Source organism: Mchenga conophoros, linkage group LG6 (assembly GCF_057382185.1).
Source record: "Mchenga conophoros isolate Kocher_MC1m ecotype Shallow Benthic linkage group LG6, M_conophoros_male_GT1.1, whole genome shotgun sequence".
In the NCBI taxonomy this organism is placed as follows: Eukaryota; Metazoa; Chordata; class Actinopteri; order Cichliformes; family Cichlidae; genus Mchenga; species Mchenga conophoros.
The window spans coordinates 12142011-12165938 of record NC_140531.1 but is presented as its reverse complement, the minus strand read 5'-3'; the positions used below and the strand labels follow the sequence as shown (position 1 = coordinate 12165938).

The 23928-nt window shown below is 42.8% G+C and overlaps 1 protein-coding gene across 4 annotated transcripts; it reads right to left on the bottom strand.

Moving 5' to 3' along the window:
• Nucleotides 1–1507: 1507 nt before the first annotated feature.
• On the bottom strand, nucleotides 1508–22700 carry LOC146572207 (bromodomain-containing protein 4-like). 4 transcript variants are annotated; one of them, XM_085276210.1, is made up of 22 exons: nucleotides 22629–22700; nucleotides 20843–20994; nucleotides 18481–18721; nucleotides 18287–18379; nucleotides 15025–15162; nucleotides 14782–14914; nucleotides 13886–14388; nucleotides 13420–13791; nucleotides 12937–13065; nucleotides 10990–11211; nucleotides 10596–10819; nucleotides 10421–10518; nucleotides 10087–10332; nucleotides 9738–9836; nucleotides 9177–9644; nucleotides 7210–7803; nucleotides 6535–6623; nucleotides 6242–6359; nucleotides 4170–4303; nucleotides 3835–4025; nucleotides 2928–3168; nucleotides 1508–2821 (listed from the first exon to the last, which is right to left on the bottom strand). In XM_085276210.1, exons 3-22 carry the CDS (start codon nucleotides 18607–18609, stop codon nucleotides 2753–2755), a joined length of 4290 nt encoding a protein of 1429 aa, XP_085132336.1. In that variant the 5' UTR covers nucleotides 18610–18721; nucleotides 20843–20994; nucleotides 22629–22700; the 3' UTR covers nucleotides 1508–2752. The 4 variants fall into 4 exon arrangements, with proteins under 4 accessions (XP_085132336.1, XP_085132339.1, XP_085132338.1 ...); XM_085276213.1 differs by having other exon boundaries at nucleotides 9738–9833; XM_085276212.1 differs by having other exon boundaries at nucleotides 13420–13788.
• Nucleotides 22701–23928: the final 1228 nt, after the last annotated feature.

The window sequence follows — 23928 nt, the reverse complement described above, 5'->3', positions numbered from 1 at the left end:
GTTCTCTTTCAAACCCTCTTTTCAGTGTCTCACTGTTGGGAACACTCTGTTAATGCTGCACTAAGCACCTGCAGGTTGATCACTACACTGATTTGAGCCTCAAGTGGAGTCTTTCATTATGAAATACAAATGCATTTATATTTTGGTATTATAAATGGATTTATAACAGCAAAAAAGAAATGCAGCATCATTCACATTCCTCCTCTCTCCTGAATGGTAATGCAAGTGTTCTCTTAGCAGACGCTAGCATGGGTTGTGTCTGCACTGCTTAGTCTCTACCGAATATTCAGGTTGATTGAGCTCCAGACAAACCTTGCCTTTTTGCAATAGTAAAGAACATAGCTCCGCCCTGACACAAGCATCACAGCTGCCAGTCATCACAGCTGAATCTTGTAACAGGTGTTATGTTTATCATCATCAGACAATACCTGATTGGGACCTTTTTAGTCAGGCTATATTTAAAAAAAAATAAAATAAAAAAATTTAGAATTGCTAGAACTGCTACAGGTTGATGTGAACACAACAGTCTATCTGCGTTGGCTTTGCGACCTGCCCAGAGGGGAACCTTTCCCCCACCCCACCCCGATAAGAGGTCAAACAGACATCACACTGGGCCAAAGTGTGAAGTCTGCATAGGACATAAAGCACATGTACCATCCAGGAGGTGCACAGAGTGGAGCTGTACTGTAACAATGACTCTTCAGTGAGCAAAATGATGGAACAGCCCCCCCCCTTGGCAGACAGTGGATAACTAAAGTTCACTTGTTTGTAGACTCAACCAATAAAACAAAAAACCATGAACACCCAAATATTTTTTAAATATTATTTTAATACTTTTCTTTAAAAAACAAACAAACAAACAAAAAAAAAAGATGTTGTACTCCATAATCTGAACAAGATGAATCTATTGACCTCAATGCCTCACTCACCAACATACCAACACATTGTTCTGGGTAAAAGAAAAAAAAAAAAAACATAGCAAAGGAAAAAGAAACTTAAAAACAGTTAAATATGAAAACGGAAAGGAAGTAGAACATTAAAAAAAGGAGAAGAAGAAGAAGACGTGATTATAGAGTCAGAAACACTCATGGATCAGTGGGGCAACCAACAGACAGTCGGGGGGGAGGGGAAAGAAAAAAAAAAAAAAAAAAAGCTCAGTTTCCAAACACAATGGCATACAACATCCCAAAACTGTTACCGTTGATGATAAAAACATCTCAGAAATAAGAGCTAAAAACAACAGAATCAGAACCTATTATACAGACTGCAGAAGCTGGGAACGAGATAGTGGAAGATGAGACGGCAAAGAGACTAAAAACATGAACATGATGAATAAAAATAACAAATCCATAAAAGAACACAAGTAATCAATGAGTCAAGAGCGGATTCATGGGACAACTGGAGCATGATGGGAGGGGGCTACTAAAGTAGTCGCATAAGATGATTGGTGGAACCGCTTCAAACTAGTACAGAGCAAACTACTGCATGGTTTAAAAAAAAAAAAAAAAAAAAAAAAAAAAAAAAAAGGGGGGGGGGACAGGAAAATTAAATAGCAGTAAAAACAAAACCTTTCATATAAAGTGAAAAGAAGTACACATAAAAAAAAAAGAAGAAAGAAAGTGAATGACGTTTCAGCACTCGATAGATTGGTTTTGGCATAGAGTTAAGAAAAACAAAACCAGAGGAGAGAGAAAAAAGGTGTGTGTGAGAGAACACATCTTTTCAATAGAATCATAAAAAAGTTTTTCTTCTTCTTTACAGTAATTTCTACAAAATCAAAACCAGAGCTCAGAGATGAACACCGAGACGAGCTTTGCTCCCCGCAATCCAAATCCTTCTCATCTTCCTTTTTCCTGTTGACTTTTCATCGTATAGAATATATATATTTATATATCTATATTTATACGTATTTGTTTCTATTTATATATATAATATGTATAATTTGTGGGGTGCAATCATTAGTTTACAGGCCGGAGCACTAAGGCGAAGGACACGTTGAAATTTTTTTGTTTAAATGTGGTGACTGGCTCTTTCCTTGCTGCTCTCTTCAACCTCTTCTGTTGGTAACTGGAGAAAGAGAGAAGCTGAAGGATGTAAAGGTCTTAGAAAAAGGGTTTGAATAGAGCCATGGCGGGGGGGTTTCCCCCATCCCCACGGTGCCTTAAGAAGAAACAACAGATGACCGCTCAACCTGGCAAACGTGAGCACCCCGGCCCGACCCTCCCAGTTAAAAAAAAAAAAAAAAATCCAACTTAAAAATAAAATAAGAGACAAGATCCAGAGAGAAAACAAAGCATTATTATTCATTCATCTGTGTGTTTTAACCCCATCTTTTCATACATGCTTTTTACTGTTTTTTTTTTTTCTCTTTAAATATAGATGCTCAGTCCCCTCCTTTTCATCATATCCTCATATGGGGTGGGGGGCAACCATTTGGACCTGTTGGCCATGGTGATCAAGAACCTACAACCAGAGACACCAAGCCGGGGAAGGGGGGGACAAACAAAAACAAAAAACAAACAAACAAAAGGGGGGCTTGTTATTTTAATTTCACTTCCCCTCATCTCTCATTCACGACACAAACCAGCTGTTTCAACTGCTGAGAGAAAGGGACAGTTAGTACTGAGTCTGTGTATGCAGATGTGTGCATTTGTGTAAGCAGCGACCGTGTGCGTCACAGCACGGGTGTTTGGAAGCGATCTGCAAATCTGCTTCTTGTGAGTCTACGGGGTCCTGCTCTCGTGCCTTCCTCTCAGAACAGATTCTCTTCAAAAATTGCCATCAGGTCACTCTGGAAATTGATGTCAATGGTGTCTGCCATCTGCGGAGGAACCAGAGGACGAGAAGCAGCATGAAAGATAGATTCTAAAAAGAAATTGATAAAATAATTCCCTCCCTCTCCCCCCCCCCCCTTTTCTCTCCCATACCGCCTCTCTCCTGCGCCTCTCCTGTGCCTCACGCCGTGCCGTCGCCCTGTCCTGGTTGAGCGTGTTCTGTGAAGCGGAGGTGGGTGGGGGGGCTTGTGATTGTGTAGGTGGGGCCTGCGGAGAGTGAGTGGGAGGAGTCGAAGCTGGAGGAACTGGAGCGTGCGGCGACTGCTGATTTGGGCGACGGCGGTCGTCATCTGGCACTCGGCGAAACGGCTCCGCCGTGTCCTTGTCGTCTCGGCTGCGACAACAAGCAAACAAAAAGTGAGACAGCTGGCAGTCAGCACTGCATGATGCCCATAAATGATTCCCATCAAGGTCACACTCAAATACAACCTAACCAACAGCAGATTCTTTCGTCCAGTTAACCTGAACCTCGTTTTGCATCGAGGGTCACATACAACCCACTTTGATCTTAAGTGAGTGAAACTCGACTTTCTGTCAGTTTAACTACACGTTCAATCGCTGCAATGTCTTAAGACAAGATGAAGCAGTGCAATGTACACTGTCCCATGTTAATAAAATAATATTTTTTATTGATTTTTACTTTTCTCCTTGTACCTTTCGTGCAGCTCATGCTTTGTAGTCGTTTCAGTATTCTGGGAAAACCAACCCAAAACGTAGCAGCTGATTCACAACCGGAGCAACCCACTTTCAAGGTTTCACATCAAAGTGTGAGAGTTCACACTTACTCACAGTTGACTTGTAAGTTTGGCGGAAATGTCTGACATTTACATCAGCTGGCAGGATACTAAGCTGTGTGATACTAAACCATTAAATGAGCAAAAGCAATAAAGTGGTGATGAGCGCGATATTTATGACTCTTTAAGTCAAGCTAAATTCTAATAGGATTACAGCTTCTGACGCATTTCCCTGGTCACACATTACCTGCTAACCTCCCACTCACCGTAGCTTCTCTTGCTCCCTCCTGGCCTGTTCAGCCTGTGCTTTCAGCTGTCTCTCTCTCTCCTCCTTCTCTCTCGCGACCTGCTTGTATCTTTCAAAGCTGTCGCTTGAAGAGCGCACCGAGAACGCCGGTGTGGACTGGGACTTTTGAGCCAGGCTGGCCCAAGAACCCATGTTCTTTATCTTGACCTCCTATAAAAAGAAAAGAAACAAACAGAAAAACCAGGTCAAGTTTTAAAAAAGGCCAAAATGAAGGACAGAAAAAAGAAACCAGGAAGGACAGTCTGGTTTAATGTGGCTTATGAAATTATTCTCTCATCTCAGGCTTCTACACACCTGTGCCTTCTTGGGAGCGATGGGAGTTTTGGGTTCTTGCTTGATTTTGTTGTCCTGCTGGGAGCAGGGTGGTGCAGGCGAGTCAGCCAAATGCGAAATGGGACGAGAGCCATCCATCGGCTTTATATCTAACCCTGTGAGAGACAAAGAAAGAGTAACTCTATATACTACACCCTTTAAGCCACGTCGACACTAATTTCCATTTTAAAATCCAACAACCTTTGCGAGCTTTAGCTGGGAAACTTTTTATTTGGACTCTCCAGGATTAGTTTGTGGTGTGTTCGTTTGGACAGACATTAGTTCTGAACAGCTGTTAAAATACTTTGCAATGAAAACAACACTTGACTCAATGCTGCTTCCATAAGCTGGCTATAGGGAACTGTGGGAGAATGCATACAAAAGCCTTCTGGATTCGATATATACAGTGGTCCCTTGCTATAATGCGGTTCACCTTTCGTGGCCTCGCTGTTTGCGGATTTATTTATTTTTTGTTTGTAATTTTGCTGTTAACCATGTCAAATTCACATAAATCTTCGATGGCTAGTAGTGGTGCAACGGATCACGGTTCATCCGTAATCTGAACCGATCCCACTCCACGGTTTGGTACGCACGTGATCCGAAGATTCGAAAAAGAAGAAGAAAAAAAAGTATGTGTATGGTGCGCATGGTGGGTCTGTCAAGAGATAGTTATGGCCAGCGCTAGCGATCCAAATGGAGGAGCAGAGGGGTTTGCGGCATTTAAGCAACCCTTTGCTGCCCAATCCGAGCGGGCTAAAGCTATTACAAAAGCTATTGGGGTGTTTAGCTGCAGACGGGAGGCCGTATGCCATTGTGCAAAACAAGGGGTTTAAACTATGATCAACGTGCTTGAGCCACGCTATGATATCCCGCTCGCGTCCACTTTAGTGGCAAGATCGTTCCAAGCATGTATGAGCGGGAAAAGATTTAGGTTGTGGCTGAACTGTCCTAGGCGTCTTCTGTTGCCCTAACTACTACAAAAGCTCATGATATCACAGCGGAGTGCGATATAATGAGCGTTATGTATTATTGTAGGGTCTACCTTACAATAATAAAGTGCCTTGAGGCGACTGTTATTGTGATTTGGCGCTTTATAAATAAAATTGAATTGGTAGATACAAAGACTGTACTGCCCTATTTTGTACCATAATTTCTTTTTAATAATTGCGTGGGATGAGTCTTGAGTTGAATGTTTTTAACAGGAAAAAAAATACTTCAATAAGTAAATGTTAAATTTTTGTCTTTTTTCGCTGATCTGAAAATTGATCCGATCCGTGACTTAAAACCGTGATCCGATCCGAACCGTGAGATTTTTGATCCGTTGCACCACTAATGGCTAGCAGTGTCAGTACAAGTGCTGTACTGTATGTTTGCAGGTTTTCTACCCAACAAACACAACAATGTTGACGAAACGTTTTGCACCATCACAGGTACCTCCAGTAGCACCCAAAAGGCAGAGGAAGATGCTAACCATCGCACAAAAAGTAGGACTTCTGGTAGAAGTTACCGTATGTTTCGGACCACAAGGCACACTGGATTATAAGGTGCATTAAGCAAAACAAAACAGTCAGATAAGTCAAACTTTACTCAACTCATTGTTTTTGCTTCCTCTACCTCCGTACCATTGACTCACTAATGTTGAATTCTCTTGCAGCTGCTCTATTCCCGTGTTCTGGAACTGAAAACAGGGTTTGATCTTTGGTTTCATTCTATAATACTAAACTTGTTTTTCTACGACAGTTTGAACTTTGAGATTGTTTAAAAGTGTGAAAATGTTCATGCCTGCCTGAAAAAAAGTGTATAAAGTGTGTAGTGAGGGGTTTTACAGCCTTAACACATCTATAATAATTGCAAAAAATAAAACTGGCTACTTCGCGATTTCACCTTTCGTGGGTTATTTTTAGAATGTAACTCGATAAACGAGGGACCGCTGACCAATGAGGTTTGAGCACAACAAAAAAAATGCAAAAAGTTACCTGCAGCTAAATGTATGATTCTTTTTATTCACATACGACTGGATTGTAAAACAGACACATACACACTTTTGCACTCACTGTGTTTGTTGTCTGGTTTGTGTGCATCCTGACGAACGCCTGGGCTGAAGGGCGAGGGTGGCAGCACTGGTGACTGGGAAAGCTTCTCTTCTTTGATCCCCATGTTTGACCTCTGCTCCTACACAGGATGAACAACCACTTTTGTCGAATTGCTTCTTTTTAACATTTGAACTGATTATTGTACTTGTTTGTACTCACTCGTTCAAACTATACATTTAAACATAAGATGAGGAGAGGCATTAACTTCCAATCCAGACAGACAAACAGTACAAAGTCAATGCTAAATCACTTACATGCTTCTTGGTCTGTGGAGGCGACTGTTGTCCCATTGAATGGAACGCAGGCATCGGAGGAGAGTGCATCATCAGCGGAGAGGGGCAACCTGCAAAAACATCGGTGTCCCATCATTTAATTAAATGCCTCATTTAATGTGTGCCTACAGTGATTATGTCTAATCGGTACCAAGCATTAGGGTCGACACAACGTGCAGTGATTTGTAACTTTCAAGTATTGTTTTACTGTGCTGTTATGCAACAGGAGCAGCCTCATGTTTTCAGCTGTGACCACAGGTCACATGATAGATGCCTTGCAACATGTAGCAATGTTTTAAAAGACAGAGATTTTTTTTTAATTTATTTAACCTTTATTTAACCAGGAATGTCCCGTTGAGATCAAAGACCTCTTTTTCAAGGGAGTCCTGGCCAAGAGGCAGCACATTTCAAGACAAATACATTTTGCTCCACACTATGGCCAAGTGCAGATATGACACAATATGTTGGGATAAGTTTTACTTGGTACAGTTCACTGACAAAGACTGCGAATGGGCTGTGGTGAGATCTGTGGTCTAGGTCTGTTTGTGATCTGCTCAGTCTGTCGACAGCAGTGGAGGGAAATTGACTGGAAAGAAGCAGCTGTCAGCAGAGCAGCTATCTGAATGTGTGTGACCATGAGGCATTAAGACACCTTACCTGTTGTGAAAGGCTCCACTTTGCTTTGTGGCGATGGCTGCTGTTGGTGCTGTTGCAGCTGCTGTACCTTCTGCTGCAGCACCCCGCCCTTCTGCTGCTGCTGCGGTGTTGACGTGTGCGTATGCGGGAACGACTGCTGCATGTACGCTTGGCCTGAGCCGTGTCTCTGCGTCAGAACGGGGGCGGCTGTTGTCATGACCTGCGCATGCAGTGGCGGCCCCAGCTGCACGGGAGAATGCGTGTGCAGCGTTTGCGTGGGGGCTCTGGGCTGAAGTGACTGCAGGAGGCTGTGGACCTGGCTGAGCGGTGGGGTCTCAGAGCTGGTGGGCGTTGGCTCCTCGTCGTCCTCCAGCAGGGCTTGGGGAGGCTGCGCCGAGAGGGTGCCCAGGATGCCGTGGGATGGCGGTGACGGGACGCGAGGGCGGGGGACAGGCTGTGGGGGGAGGGTGAGAGGAAGCGAGGGCTGAAGCTGAGGTGAGGAAGCTGGAGGCATTGAAGGGAGGGAGGATGGAGGAGGCTGTGCAGGTTTGGGTGGAAGTGGCGCTGCACGGTTGCTAGGTCTTGATGGTTGCTGGGGAAGAGCATTATGGATTGCTGTAAACATAGGAGAGAAAAATGGGAAAGGCATGAATGTAAAGAACACAGGAAACAGGAGGATGTGTATATCATGAAAGCTCCAGCTCTTCAAGCTTCACCTCTCATTAGACTGAAATATTTCACCATTTCCCTACATATAGATTACAGACATATTTAAAAAAAACAACACACAACAACCTTGCAAATGTAATTATCTGCTCTTCCTTCCTTGGCTTACTCAAACACTACGCAATGGCAGCATGTCACTTTGGAATAATTCAGCCATTTATTGTTTTAAAAGAAGCGATACTGGAGGAGAAGGTAGAGAAGAGGAAACTGCATTAAACAGAGCTGCTGCTGAAGGAGCAGAACTCCAAGAGAAAGAAGAAGAAAGTCCAGACTAGCAAGCGTTGATGTGTGTTTTGAGTAGCTGACATGAGCCTCCAGCTTGAAAACATTTACAGTTAATAGTGTTGCTCAATACAATAAAACCAAAAATACTGCTGCCCCCACTCCTCATTCTCATAGTAGATGATAGTAGATAAATTTAAAAATCTATGGTGATTTTCAGAAAAGTGGACCTCCTTGACCTTGAGGTCGAGGTCACTGAGGTTCGAACTTGTCTAAGATTTTTAGCAACTGTACCTATGATATCAATTTGAAAATCGTACGTCACCTCATTCTTGAATTATTGTATTCACAAGAGAAGAAAAACACTATGGACAGTTCCAGGAGTTTAGAATCTAAATTTTTATAGCAGTGATTTTACTTACTTTATTTTGACTGACGAAGCAAGCAGTCTGAACAATTAACAATTAACTGTTAAGTTGTAACAGAAGACGGCAGCTGTCTTCTGAATAAATGGAACAGTCATTTTTTGGTGATAAACATATAATTATCTCCAGCTATTAAAAGATGTACTGTCACAATAAAGGAGGCCTATTATGCACACTTCAAGCTATACGCTTTAATTCTTAGAGACTTAAAGAATAACTGGTATAAAATGATCCTCATTTAGTCCACCCTCTGAAACATGCCAATATAATTCCCTTTGCTCTCTCTTTAAGGAAGTTTTGCTCTGATTGGCTGCCCACTGATAACAAAGAGTAGTTGGGTGTAACCTCTTGCTCCACTCTCTGTAACATCAGAGCTAAAAGCATGGGAGAAAAAAGTGCCTTAAACAAATTATTTGAACAGCCTGACAGTCTGAAGCTTTTAGCACGCATGTAGTTCTTGGACAGACACTGAACTCATTACTCCAGAGTTGTGTTTGAGGATGCATCAGTACATAGATGGCCAAAAATACGGGAAAGCATAAAAATCCACCTTTTTTTGGCTCTTGATGAAGTGAATACAGAGTTGTTAGCAGAGTCCTGTTCTGGTGGACGTACCTGGAGAAGGGATGATGGGATGTTGGTTTAGGAAAGGGTGCGTCTCAGAAGGCGTCTGGTTGGTGGGCGCGTTGGTATTGAGGAGGCCAGAGGCAACAGGAGCACTGGCAGTAGTAATGGTTGCATTAGGCTCTGTGTTGGACTGCGTCAGGTGAGAATTCATGAAGTGGGCCAGAGGGTCAAATCCTGAGGCCAATAGCTGGGAGGAATCCAGAGAGGGGACAGGGACAGGGAGGGAAATAGCTGGAGCCGGGATATATGGTGGTTTGGACTGGACCACCTGAGGCTGTGTCTGAGGTTGAAGCTGAGGCTGAAGCTGAAGCTGTGTCTGAAGCTGTGACTGAGGCTGAAGCTGAGGCTGCTGTGGCTGAGAAGTGACTGGGCCCACTCCACTACCAATGAACTGGTGCTGCGGTCTCTTGGTGTCCTTGTTAGTTGAAGTCTTCTTCGGTTGCTTGGGAACCAGCCCTGTACAGACAGCACAATATGAAATGAAGAAATATAACATGTTGAAGACAAAACCTAGGACTCTGCTGGTGCAGACTGCCGAGTGTATATTACCACTGTCAGAGTCTTCACTATCTGAGGAGTCACTGCTGCCTGAAGATGAGGATCCCGTCTTCATCTTTGTCACATTTGGCATTTCCAGAGGCTTCTCTGCTGCAAAAAAGAGCCACAGCATTCAGAGATTAAACAGAATATTGTTCACATAATCCAATATAACAGAAGCAGCGACACATCTTCCAAAAGAAACTATCAATATGTGAAAGTAAGATTGCACCCAGATAACGTTAACTGGAAAGCATGGGGAACAAAGACTTAAAAACAAGAGCTCGCATGAGAATCTTTGGAATTACGAACCTTATGTGAAAGTGTTTTAAAAAAGGTTCTAAATGTGCAAAAAGCCTACCTGATGGTTTTTTCTTCTTCCTGAGGCAGCTTGAGACATACTTCTCTAGCTCTCTCAGCGTGGAGGGCTTCAGTGTCTCAAAGTCAATCTCAATCTCATCCGGATTGGAGTTTTTCAGCGACGGCTCACGGGTTTGGATTATGTGCACGACACGGCCCAGCTTGTCTCCGGGCAACTTATTGATATCGAGGCTCAGCTGGCGCTTCTCCTCATACGACATTGGCTTGCACCTGTCAGCAGACATGTCTGGAGGAGGACGCATTACAATAGGTTTACAATAGTCCCAGGCATGCATATCAACAAAACTCAATCATATGTTCTTTAATTAACGCACCGATGTCAACATCTTCAAGAGAAGCCGAAGGGACGAGAGGGGTCGGCCCAGGCTGAGGGGGCACAGCAGGCCGGGGATTTTTAACTCCTTCTTTTTTACTGTAAATGAGAAGTTCTTAGATGAGCTCCATGCAGTGCAGGTACAATAACCTGAGTTTTACGTCTGGAAAACCTACCTGGGCTTTTTCCTGTCTTTCTTTGCACTGATAGGTTCTTTACTACTTTTGCTTTTCTTAGATGCCTGAAGCATTGCAAGCGGGAGAGTCTCCAAAGGTTCCTCTGCTCCCACTTTTTTCTTGTGCTTTTCTTTCTTCTTTTCCTTCTTCTCCCTCTCTTTCTTCTTGGGCTTGCTGACCTGTGGCTGGGAGAGCGCTGCCAGCTGCTCATGGACAGCTTTAAGCTGAAACACACACACACACACACACACACATTTGTGTGTTAAAGAGATGATAAGCCTCTGCACATTTGATTCTCCAGCATTCAGCCGTGTTTTACTCAGACCATTCTACACGGCCAACCCAACTCTTGTGTCTAATTAGCCAACCTCCCCTTAACTTTCCCTCATCTAACCTGTTCCTGTAACTCAGCTAATCGCTGTTTCCTTTCTTGTTCCGAGTCTCCTCCTGAAGACTCTGATTCTGAGGAGCTCGAGCTCTCATCTTCCGAGGCGGCAGAAGGAGGTGGGACTTGTCGAGTGGAGGGGGCAGGGTGGAGAGCTGATGACGGGGTGGGAACAGGGACTGGCTCCTCTGGGTCATCGGGCATTTTGGCGAAACGCATCTCAAACACGTCCTGTAAGATTGAAGGACAGCAAGAAAAGCTGTCAGCTCGAGTGGAGCAACAGACACGTTCAGATACTGTACTATTTGGTGAACTGGCCCTTTACGGGTTCAAATCTCTATTTTAGAAGCTCTTCTAAAACTGTTAAATCACACTAGCTTTTTATGCTGTACACCATAGACTTTTTTTTTAACCCTCTATGTGAATTTCCTCCATTTCTTTGTCGCAGAAGGTCAGCAGCTCAAACACAAGGCAAGCTTTATCAGATATGTAACTGCAATAGAGGATGCAACATGTAATATGTAAGCAGCCTATGAATAAGAGAAGAGCTGACTGCTGGAAGTCATCGAGGTTGTACTCGAGTTTGTGCTGCTTAATTAACTGCTGTGCATGCTAGGGCTGTTCGATATAACGATATATATCGGCTGACGATATAAAAACTATCGTTTCATTTTACGCTATCGTTTGTTTCGTGGTGTCGCAAAATAAACTGTTTACGGCAATATTTTTTCATCGTTTTGATGGTCACTGTAGTGGCTATATTAATTTCTTAAAGTTCTCTCTTTCTCTTATACTTAATATAACCACACTACGGACGGACAAGCGCCTGTTTTTATGCGTTGCGGTTAGCAACAACGACGGTAAAACCATCGCGTGTCCGCTTGTTTATGTTCCACATAAACCTTTCACAATAAAGCTCAAGATCCTGTTGAGACTTTTCAAAATAAACTGAATCACGTGAAAAAGTATGCAGAGTGTTTACGGATGAGAAGCAAAAAAGAGCCGCCGGGTGTCAAAAAAATAAACCTTAGACTCAAACGTTAGAGCAGGCTTTTCCCCGCAGCACGCCGTGTAATAAATACTCACAAAGAAAACGGCGGCCGTTACAACCTGTCTAAAAATGTGTAGTTTCATGCATCGGTTAAAACACTCGACTCCAACTACACGACGCCCAGCTGGAAACACTTCAGCTACCCGAGATTCACAGAATTTACAGAAAATGTTAAATTTTTGTGATTTATATCGTTATTGGGTAGATGTTTAATATCGGGATATGAGATTTTGGTCATATCGCACAGCCCAAGTGCATGCTCTTTTTCTCTCACTTTACTTTGGTGCTGACTTAAAAGTTTTCTACATAAGAAAAACTACTCTGTAACCTACAGCAGTCATCAATCAACACCAGCTTGATAGATGCTGCAAAGGTGTACTGCTTTACAAAGAAAACAATCCTGCAATCATCCACTTGGGTTCTGCAATGATCTTCAGGCCTGAATTTAGCCAATCCCAAAATCTCTGCTGTCTCACTGATAGGTCATCTCTGACTTTCTTTTTTCCAGCTTAATGTTTATGCTTTAACTTAAAAGTCTTTTACTTACACCAAAACCTCTTTGTTACACATATCAAGAGTTCAGATCAGCAGCTACAAAATGCAAATCAAACACATGGAATAAACAATAAGATGTTAAAACTCATTAAGATGTCATGATATAACGAGGAAATTGTCCACATCCACACACTGCAAAGCATGTCACCTAACAATCAAACCTTTGTACAATAAGATCAAAATTGTGTGGGCACAGAAGGTTATGAACTTTATGTGATTGTTCAAAACTTTTCTATGAGATTTTGGTAAGAGCTTTTTTTTTCAAATTTAGAGGGCGGTCTAAAGACTTTTGCACATATAGGTTATATAATGTAGGTTACGGTTTGCAGTGTGTGAAATGTGTGGTTTACCTGTAATTTGCGCGCCATGGCAACCACATCGTGGTCTGGAGGGTTGTATTTGTAACAGTTCGAGAACATCAACCTGACGTCTGCTGCAAATTCTTGAGCATCTCTGTACTGTCTGTTGTCCAGCTTTTTCTGGAGGGGATTAAAAAAACAAAACAGTAGCGATCAAAATTCTGCAAATTTAAAGACACACGAGACATGCACGTTGGCAATTTAAAAGTTGACTTATCAAGCTGAAGCTTAGCTATTTATTTGGGATTACCTAGTTTACATCCTCTTGATTATTATTCACTGTCTGATGTTTGTGTGGCTCATTAGTTGTTTAAATGTTTGTGGTAAAAAGATTAAATAAAAGCAAACTAAACAAAGAAATCCAGCAAAATGTCAAAAAGCTTTGGTATCAAGAGCAAATTTTATCACAGGCAGACTCAGGCTGAAACCTTCCTAACTATAAAAACAGGTTTGTACATGTTGTAATAAAATCACCTTGATGGTGCTGAGATCCATGGGGTGCTTGATGATTTCATGGTAGTCGTGGAGACCGAGAGCTTTTGCATCAACAGGTTTGTAAAAAGGCCAGGCATATGCCACGTGTTTCTTAGACAGCATCTCTCTGACGAGGCGTGCACACCAACGTAACTGCTCCTGGCGCTTCGGTGTTCCTGACCCTCCCATCTCCAAGACTCCTCCAAGTTGATGCTGAGAGTCTGGCTGTGATGCTTCTCTTTTGGGCTGCTTTGATGGGCGGCTGCTGTCTCTGCGCGGCCGGGTCTCGGCAGAAATGGGAGACGATTCACTGAGCTGATCGTTGGCGGTGGGTGTCGTGGTATCAGCTTTCCTCTTCTGGCTCTTCTTCTGCTGTTGGAACAGAAGAGTTTAGAGGTCACAGTCTGGAAAAAAAAAACAAAAAACACATCAGCAAGTGTCTTTGTAACAATAGATGTCGTCTTACCTTGATGAGAGCAGGCGAACTTTGCAGTATGGGGGCAGTAGGATGGAGGCCTGGGTGAGTCACAGTCGGAGGTGGAACTGAAGTCATTCCCTGGGCCAGGACGTCTGAAGTGGTGAGGGAGAATGGAGGCCCCAGATGGGGCGCATGGTTTGTGGTTGTTGGAGGCACACGGGGAAGGTGAGGTTGGGCTAGACTCTGGGCCAGAGTCTGGACCAGAGGCTGGGCCAGAGGCTGGGCCAAGGGCTGAGCCAGGGGCTGGACCAGAGGCTGGACCAGAGGCTGGACCGGAGGCTGGACCGGAGGCTTGACCAGAGGTTGGACCAGAGGCTGGACCAGAGGCTGGACCAGCACCTGGTCCAACCTCAGGGGTAAGGCAGGAGAACCTTGGGGGGCGGGTGCAGCACGGGTATGTGGAGTGGTTGAAGGGGACGAAAAGCCTCGTGTATGCGGGGTGGTAGAGGGGGATGATGAGTCATGTCCTGAATCTGATTTTGAAATCAGACCTAGAAGGAAGAACACGAGAGCAGCACAAAGACAAAACTTTAGCATAGCTAAACATTAGGTCAACAGGTTGTAAAGCAGATCACCAACAGGCATGACATAACCAAAACCTGATTTCCCAATAAAAGTTCCATATGAGGTGTGGCTGATTTAGTGGGTGGCGGAGAGCAGACAACAATGAAACCAAACATACCAGCTGAGCTGGCTAGATTAGCAGCATTTGCATATCACTGCTGGTGACGCATGGAAACTCTTCCATGAAGTCTTAAGTGTACACCAGGAAGTAGAATCACATCCTCTGGCATCAAGTTGGAGTACCAATTCTACTGAGGGAAAGCAGCAAGAAGAATTCTTCTGCTTCACAGAAAAACAAATGAACGATGCTAAAATAATACCCGTGTCCTGCCTGCCTCCTCTGCGTCCCTTTGTAACCACAGCAATCTCAGTCTCCTCCTGCGGCATCTCTGTAATCTTTTGGAGAAAGAGCTTTTCCAAGGCTTCTGCCATTAGGACAATATCATCCCCGGGCTAAACACACAAACAGATGAAAACCACAGAGCACATTAGCCACAATCCATGTCTCTTAATGTCGCTGAGCAGGGCAGTCGCATGTGTGCGGAAAATCTAATGTGGCTGACCTTGTTGTAGATGTAGCAGTTTGTGAACATGGTGTTAAAGTCTTGGATACACTCCTGGGCATTCCAGTAGTAGTTGTTCTCCAGGCGTTTTTTAATCGTGCCCATGTCCATAGGATTCTTTATGATCTTATAATAGTCCTTAAAGAAGAGCAGGGAAACGAGTATTAGTATTTTAGCTAGACAGAAGAATAATTAAGAGAGTTGAAAGAAAACATTAGAATTAAAAGCTCATCCAGTTCCTCAAGGGAATGACATTCATATGAAAACTGGCTATTCCCTGCACAAGTTTAAATACTATGCTAATAGGATCCTAAAGAATTATATTTACCATGTAAAGTAACTCAGGAAAGCTGCTCAGGATTATAGACTGAACTCAGTTTATGGGTTACTGAATAGACAAAAGGCTAGTGAAATTCCATTCTCAAGCCTGGCGCTCAGCATTTTCCTTGTCACCATCTTTGTGTTTTGAATTTGGATAATCCTCCTTTCCGACTCTCATAATGACTATTTACTGAATGAATGTGAAACTAGTGAAATAGCCCACAAAATTATCAGAGGTCAAAGATTAAGGGAGCCGAGCACCATTTTCCAAATACATTTTTAGAGACTTTGGAATCTTTTTTGCATTCATTTTAATGGACATTAAAGAAACTCTAGGTTTAAAGCACTTCTGTTTTCATACATAGAAGACATCCATTTATTTTCTTTGAATATTCCTCCAAAAATTACCTCCCATCTTTTTTTTTTTTTCTCCAAACCAATTTTCCTTGATTTCAATGGAAAATATCTTGAGTTCAGGGAAAGGTTTTCAGGAAAACTAATATGAACTTACTGCCATATTAAAACTACAACATTCAGAAGATGGACTAAAAAATTGTTACAATAATCTGAATTATCCTGTTGCAGGTCATGTAAACCTCACTGAGCTTCACTGAGTGAATGGGTAAATGCAGAGAGGAATTTCCCCACGGGGATCAATAAAGTATACGTTGTTATTATTATTATAAACAACAACAAAAACAACAACAACAGACGAAAAATATCACTTCATTACAAAAGTCTCAATTTTTAAGAAAAAAAAGGAACGCAGGTCAGAGCGGAGCCCTACATAAACCTGCTTCTCAGTAATACCACTGTTACTGAGGACAACTGAACTTCTCTCTGCTTGGATCTGTTACAAACTAATATCTATCAATATACAACTACTTATGAAACAGTGAATGTGTTTTTAAACATACTGTGAAGTATCACAACAAAACAAAATAACCCAGACTGATGTGTGCTTTTAGTTATGTGGCACAGTAACAGTGTCTTAATTAAGAAATCAGAGGCTCAAGATTTGGAGGTAAATAAAGTTTTGTAGTCTTCTGCACATGGCACGGGTCAGCTGTTACTCACAGATTTCACGTTTATATTGTGAAATAGTTCATAATGAGATGGAGGCTTGATCCAGCTCTCCTCTGGATCAATCCTGCACTCCACCTGAGTCTCAGTCACAATGTCACACAGTCCTGACAGTTTCTATCAGCTACCCAAAAACAGAACGATCCTCCTTCGGCTGCCTGTCATTGATCTGAACTGCTGAACAGATCTGTGCTTACCCTGTAATACGCTTCTCATTAGTACATTACTCAGTCCTTCATGGTGTCTGCTGCTTCTTGAGCCTCTAATTTGTGCTTTTCTTGACAGAATTTTGGTTGCTATTGAAATAAACTGGCTGCTTCTTTGTATCTAAATCACTGCACTGTTAGTAGATCACCCTCCAATCACAGCATAGGGCTGGGCGATATGACCCAAAATTCATATCTCGATATTTTTTAGCTGGATGGCGATATAAGATATATATCTCGATTTTTTTTTTAAGCCATAAAGTAAGAACAAAAAGAGAGTTCTTAGTCAAAGCTGTGTCCCAGATGTCACACAGGCACTTTTATTAACATACAGCACAGATGTACATGAAAAATTACTCAAAATTAAATTATGAGCATTCATTAAATAATCATGCTCCATAAATAAAAGAAAACAAGGTTGTTTTTGTGCTAAACAAAGAGCTCACAATTGTGCAGTCAAAATATAAACTAAAAGACGCTGAGCGTAATAACAAAGACAGATTTCACAGCTGCTCTGTTCCCAAGTTTTACTGTGTGACTGACAGCCTGGAGTTTGAAATCCGCTTCATAACCACCTCTCTTACAGGTGCCATTTATGGTCCTTATACACACACAATACGGTAATATTACGTTGATGCACAGTACGTATCACTCCGCGAAGCTCCTCGGTAGCCGTAATGCGCCGACAACCTATCAAGCGGTGCAGCTCCGTAGCTGACCAAAGTCGTACTCAAACATTTTTGACAGATTGCTGAGCGCCGTGTACCACATAAAATCGGTTCGCGGCCATCAAGCACAACCAGAATTCATACATAAGGCGCGCTATCAACTTTTGAGAGAATGAAAGGATTTTAGGGTTAGCGCTGTTAGCGCTGTTAGCTCGTTAGCGCGGTTAGCTCGTTAGCACGTTGACGCCGTCCAGCCCCACGCATGGGGCGATGCGCAGTAACTCGTTAACGGAGATTTGCCGTGTCCGTCTTGTCGCTGCCTGCACGTGAAGCGATGGGGGAGGAGGGGGAGTTGTCTTCAGTGAAGGCGAGGCGGAGTAACGTTGTGTAGAGACAAAAGTGGACGAAAGAGAGGCAAACTTGCGGCTCCACAACTATAATTATAACGTAACATAGACTATATCGATATAAAGGATATTGTCACATCTTATATCTCGTATAAAAGTATATCGATATGTTTTAAAAACTCGATATATCGCCCAGCTCTATCACAGCACATAATTTAACAACAGCAAAAACAGCAGTCACAGCCCTAGATGCATCCTTAACATCCTCCCTCTGAAAAACCAACACCTGCAGCAAAAAGTCAGTGCCAAGACTAAAGGTACTACCTTGTGTGTCTCCTTGGTAACCATAACTAGAAGACCACAGAAGACTGCAGGAGAGTTTTTTTCCCTACTTAACTGAAATAGTCAATGTGACGTGTCGCAAAGTGTCAAATGAGGAAATGCAGAAAAGAAAAACACACTTTCTGAAAAGCAGAAAAGGCAGCGACGTGTTTTACTGCAGGGTGCCACCATCACCGGGTCCTACTGTGTGAAACTTTGCATATGGAATTCATTTACTAGTTGTTACAGAGCTATCTTTGTGCTCAACTCTTAGTGCACACACACTGAAACAAACACACACACACACGTGACTCACAGGCAAATTGAGTTTGATGGCATCTACAGGAGCCTGGAAGGGCCAGGCAAAATTGTGTTTCCATAATGTCTTCAATACCACTTTTTGCAAGTACTGAAAAAGAGCAAAAACAAAAAAAATAATTATACACACATTAAATAAGTGAAACTGACATTTCACTAGCAGACATGGTTCACAAATCAACGTCCTACTACCTGCAGCTGGTTGGTCTGTCGTTTGGGTCTGGAGGGGTTCCATGTTTCGGGGGGTGGAGGGTTGAAGGGGATAGGCGGTGGGGCGGAGGTAGGGTTCTGGCTGCTGCCTGCCTCCAGTCCGTCCCCCATCGCAGAGGTGGGCTGCAGTGACTGAGCAGACACTTTAGGCAGATTGGACCTGGCAGGGGCAGGTGGGACCGGGGGGAACCCCTTCAGGCCATTCCACTCCTCACGTGACTCTCTGAAAGAACCACAGAGGAAAACATTATCTCTGCAGCCGTTATGAGAATTTTGACATGACTTTCTCAGAATGTATCTCACATTTAGCATTACTGCCACACGTTGAATCTGAACTCCTATCACCCCACTATCTAGATCAGACCACTTTTTACACGTTCTGTCTCAATTATCTGTCTCACGACTAGGGATGGGTACCGGTAATGGCACCGGTTCTGACATAAACGGTAGTAACCAGACCGAAAAGCAGCGCACATGTCGGTGCTTTTTTTCCTGAGATGTCATACACTTTAGATTCTAGCCAATCGTTTGGCGTACCTGGGCCCGCCTTTCAGAGGATAGTAGGCGGGCCCAGGTACGTATGTTCTTTTAGAGCAGAGCTACAGAATAAAAAGTCTGGCTGTACTTCACAGCAAAAGATGCAAACTCAGCAGCCTGCAACAAGTGCTTTAAGGTGATACTGTGCAGGAGGTAACTCCTCGAATCTGATGAAACACCTGGCGACGTATAGCATTTTGTTAAAAGCCGAGAAATGCACCGTATTTGATAGCTTGCTGCGAGACCTCACACCGTGCACATCTACTGCGGGTGTGCTGCCTGTTATCGGACCCGGAGTTAGCAACATCCCCCAAAAACCCAAAGAGGAGAGTCCTGGCCCCTAGCCCTGCCAGTGTAGCAGAAATGATGACGGATGATGATGGCAGCAGCAGCCGTTCTTCTCTGGGTCAGTAGCTTAATGTTGTTCGTGTGTAATTTACATTGATTAGGCTAACCACGTTATTACATTAATGTATGTAAGGTGAACTAGCAAACACCGTTGTAGTTACATGCGGCTGTTTTCTTGTTTGATGGCAGATACTCCCTTCACCCTGGCCAAAAAGGCTAAAATGACCAAAGAAAAAGTGGGAAACAGCTAAACATGAGAGGTTTTTGGACAAAATTGGTGTTTTTTCCATTGATTAAGCACTGCTTCTAGCCAAGAGTGATACCATATATGCTCTATAGCTGCAGAAAAGGCTAACATTGTTATCTTTTTACAAAAAAAACCCCAGCTGAACATGAGAGGTTTTGGGACAAAGTGTGTGTTCTCCATTCTTTAAGCACCGGTTCGAGCACTGTTAAGCACCGGCACCGTTTCAAAAGTACCGGTTTGGTACTGGTATCGGATAAAACCTAAACGATACCCATCCCTACTCACGACCACAACCCAGTGTGAGCATTTTCTTCTACAGTACATCGCCAAAGGTCTCTGCGTGAGAAAGAGAGGCAACTTGGCAAAGGGTCAATCTTTTTCACCCCGCTCAAGAAAACAATAAAGATCTCATCTTTGACACATTCACTGCTCTTTAAGCTGTGACTCAAACTCAGTATCTGATTTTGTCATCACGTGCTTGAAACTACTGCGCGAAAACTGGGATCAGGCACTGAGGACTCAACGTGTGTTTATGTGCACAAACAAAAAGCATGCATTCCACATCAACATCAAACTCTTAGTTTAAAGCATCTGGGAATAAATATTGAATCATTGCTTAAGATCAAATACCGTTATGACTGTTAACCTGCAAAGTTTCTGATCCATCAAATGGAAGCAGAAAGTGTAAACACATTACATGCTTCACCAGCTATAAAATATCCACAAACAATGCAGAGCATTTACTTGTCCTAAAAGCACAAAGACTACAAAACAAATCCATAGCTTGGAGTATTTTTTTTTTTTAAATCAATCATGCATTTGTAATTTAGGCAAAACAACAAAAATGCACTAATATTTACAGAAGGAATTGACTGAACAGCTCAACAGGATGAGGCAGAACTTCAAATGCATACCTTATCTAAGACTCAGGTTTTGTTAGTAATATCAGAAATTTTGTAATATTAATAATAACTATACACAAGGCAAGATAAAACTGGGGTTCAGGTTTAAGAATGCCTTGGTAAAGTCTGATTGATGGAAATGTTTTATGATAATGGCGACTTTTTAAAAGCTGAAAACACAATGTAAGTGTATTTACTTTCTAATCACAGATGAAAAACAAACAAACAAACAAACTGGTAATTATCTTGCAGAAAAAACTCATCATTAAACTCTCTCAACTCAAAGGCCAATTATTTTTGGTGGACTTACATGTTTGTAGCTGTGCAGCTGTGGTCTAAAGCAGTTGTGTGATCATATCTCAGTTGGGGAGGTGGCAACTTCCCAGGGTGATGTGGGATGTTTGTTAGTGACACGCTGCGGCAGCATAAAAACCACAACACACAGAGAGTCGAGTGTCACACCTGTGAGAGACCGAGATAACAAATTGAATTAGAGTCAATTTATGTAGTTTGTTAGATTTTGTTCGTGCAAACTTCCCTTTTTCAAAATTGAAACTGTCACAATAGAAAACAACACTTCCACATCACAAAACACAGAATTGAAAGCCCTCATCTGGATGATACAGGCACATTACTCTTCTTTATCCCAGTCAACATCTAGTACATGGAGCAGTTTGCAACAATAACTCAGGATTTCGGGGAGGGGGCGTCCTATATATGCATGTTTTCATAGGTCTTTTGTGCTACTGTTTATGTACAGCAAACTTAGAACAAATTAGGTGACAGGAGCTAATATGGTACTCTTTTGCATTAAAACTGAACTCTGCCTGACCTACAACCTTGGCATGCTTCAGATGACCTTTGGTACCCGCTGAGATCAAAGGTCAAAGGAATTTCTGAGTAAGACAAAATGAATGAATCAGAGACAACAGCTAACATTTAGTTTGTTATCACCCTGACAGTTTCTTCTACTAAAGACCAAAAGCTTTATTTACATCTCTTTCTATGCCTGTTACCCGTTACAGATCCATATTCCAGCTACAGATCCGTCATTAGTTTAAAAAAAACAAAAACAAACAAACATTAAATAAGTGAATAATTGTTCCCTACATTTACCAGTTAAGTGGATTGCATGTTGATAACTACCTTATCAATGAATATAGACGTGTAATATATGCATAATAATTCTAACTGGGCAGCAGTTAGCACTGCAGCGAGTGCTTGAGACAAAATAAATAAATATTGCGGGAAAATACACGAAAGACCAAGTCATTCTCCAAACTACGTAACTGCATAGAACTACACACAACATACACAGCACGTTAAGAACGCAGCAGTGTCGCAGGTAATCTGATCAACAACAAATCAAATATTCTATCGATAAAGCCACTAGACGTAACGATACTGCGAAATGTATCACATACTGCTACTACTTAGTATCTACCAGTAACCGGATCATAAAAACGACCCAATTTGTTGCAAAACAACTTTACTCCTCAGCTTTTCCTTTGCTAACCTTCCATGTCGGCGCATCGCCATTTCCACTATGCTCAAGTGACAGCTGCGCACGTAAACTGCGTTTCAGAATACAACTTTGACGGGATTGATATTCTCGAAATGACGTACGTCACATTTCACATGAGCTTCTGCGCCATAGCGCCTTTACTACGCTACCAAGAGAACGTAACTTGTGTCACGAATACGGCCTACGGGGCTACAAACAAACAGCCTAGCAGCTAGCTCGCTAGCATGTTAGCGACATGTAGCTAACGTGCACACTGACAACAGACAGCGCCCGCTGCTACAAAAACGACCTTTACGCGAGCGTTAAAAGGAGAAAGACACAACGCAGAATATGTACAACAACACCAAGTCGCTCGCGCCTAAAAGCTAAAAAAATGAGCTGTATCGCGTGCCCGAACCGGTGCAAGGCCTTGCGAAGACAGCTCATGCTCCGCTTCCCGAAGCGCTCACTGAGCGCGCGGGAAATATGCCACCGATGCCCGCTGTAAGCGTTTTATCTGATCCCCGAGGTCGTAAGCTTTCGTTTGATGTACGAACGTAAGCCACACGAAGGCGAAAAATGATATTTTTACCTTCTTCAGTCGGTTGTCAGCGTTCACAGACCTTCCTCGCCCCAAATCCAGAACAAACAGTCCCGTTTCACGTCAATGACGTCAGACGCACGGGGGGCAGGCCAACAAATGTCACCTACAACTCCTCCCCTCTCTCCTGGGTTAACATCACGCAATAGCTTGTAATCATTTCAGTCAGGAGACAGGTCGGTGTTCACTTTACTAAACGAGTGGGTCTAAATATATAACCGAGTAAAAAGTGCGCGTACACTAAAACCTGTTTTTAGTTAGTAGAAAACAAGCTGACAGCTTAAATGTGCACGGCACGGACGGCACGTAGGCCACCGAGCTGACATCTGTTTCCTCTGTAAATACGTTTTCTACAAACTATAGAGAACACAACGGAAGTTAAAAGCATTTCTAAAACTTGACAATTTGTTATACAGCTTATCGACCTACTGCAAATAACCTTTTATTGCCCGATTTGATCTCAGGCCCGTGTGCGCACGGTTGTTGTGCGTAATTAGATGTTTAGATCTTGATGGGAGCGGGGTCTTCCAGATGTAATGCTGTGTGAGTGGCATGAGGGCTCATTCTACTGTTTGGTAAGTGTGAAAGTCATGAAGATGTCAATCCAGCTGAATACTGATGGAGATAATGGCGGTAAATTGTGCTTTTCTGCCTTTTCCTGTGTCCTAGAAGATATTATACCACTCATGTTTATGAAAACTGTTATCAGTGCTTGGGTAGGAGGGAGTAGGTACACCACCTAGTGGTTGGGATGGTGTTAAATTAAAGCACAGTATCAAAACAACCTCTGCAACAGGTTATCAGAATTGTGGTCAACAGTCTGCATCAAAATGTGCAAAATTAGCAGTGAATATGTACACATCACAAATGTGATAAGTCTGGTTGCTAGATGATTTGCTTTTGATACCCTGCTCAGTTTACGTTAAAGGTCTACACATGCAGTCCTCCAATTCAAACTTACTGGCCACTTCATTAAGTATGTTTGTTCACCAGCTTGTTAACACAAATATCTCAACTAACCATATGGCAATATCTCAGTGCATTTGGGCATGTAGACATGGCCAAGACGACCTGCTGAAATCCAGACTTCAGTGACTTTAAACGTGGAATGGTTGTCAATGCTAGATGGGCATTGCTGATGGTCTGGATTTTCCCGCACAGCCATCTCGAGAGTTTACAAAGGATGCTCTGAAACAGAAAATATCCAGCGAGTGGCAGCTCTCTGTGAAAAACTGCCTTGTTGAGGTTAGATGTTTACGGCATGTGCAGAAGAGCATCTCTGAATGTGTAA

Excerpts from the sequence above, each read along its gene's own strand:
- LOC146572207 (XM_085276210.1), bottom strand. The coding sequence starts at position 18,609 with ATGGGGGACGGACTGGAGGCAGGCAGCAGCCAGAACCCTACCTCCGCC. Across the intron at positions 9,837-10,086 it reads GAAGAAGAAAAAACCATCAG|CAGAGAAGCCTCTGGAAATG; the intron begins GTAGGCTTTTTG and ends TCTTTTTTGCAG. Across the intron at positions 2,822-2,927 it reads AGAGGCGCAGGAGAGAGGCG|ATGGCAGACACCATTGACAT; the intron begins GTATGGGAGAGA and ends GTTCCTCCGCAG.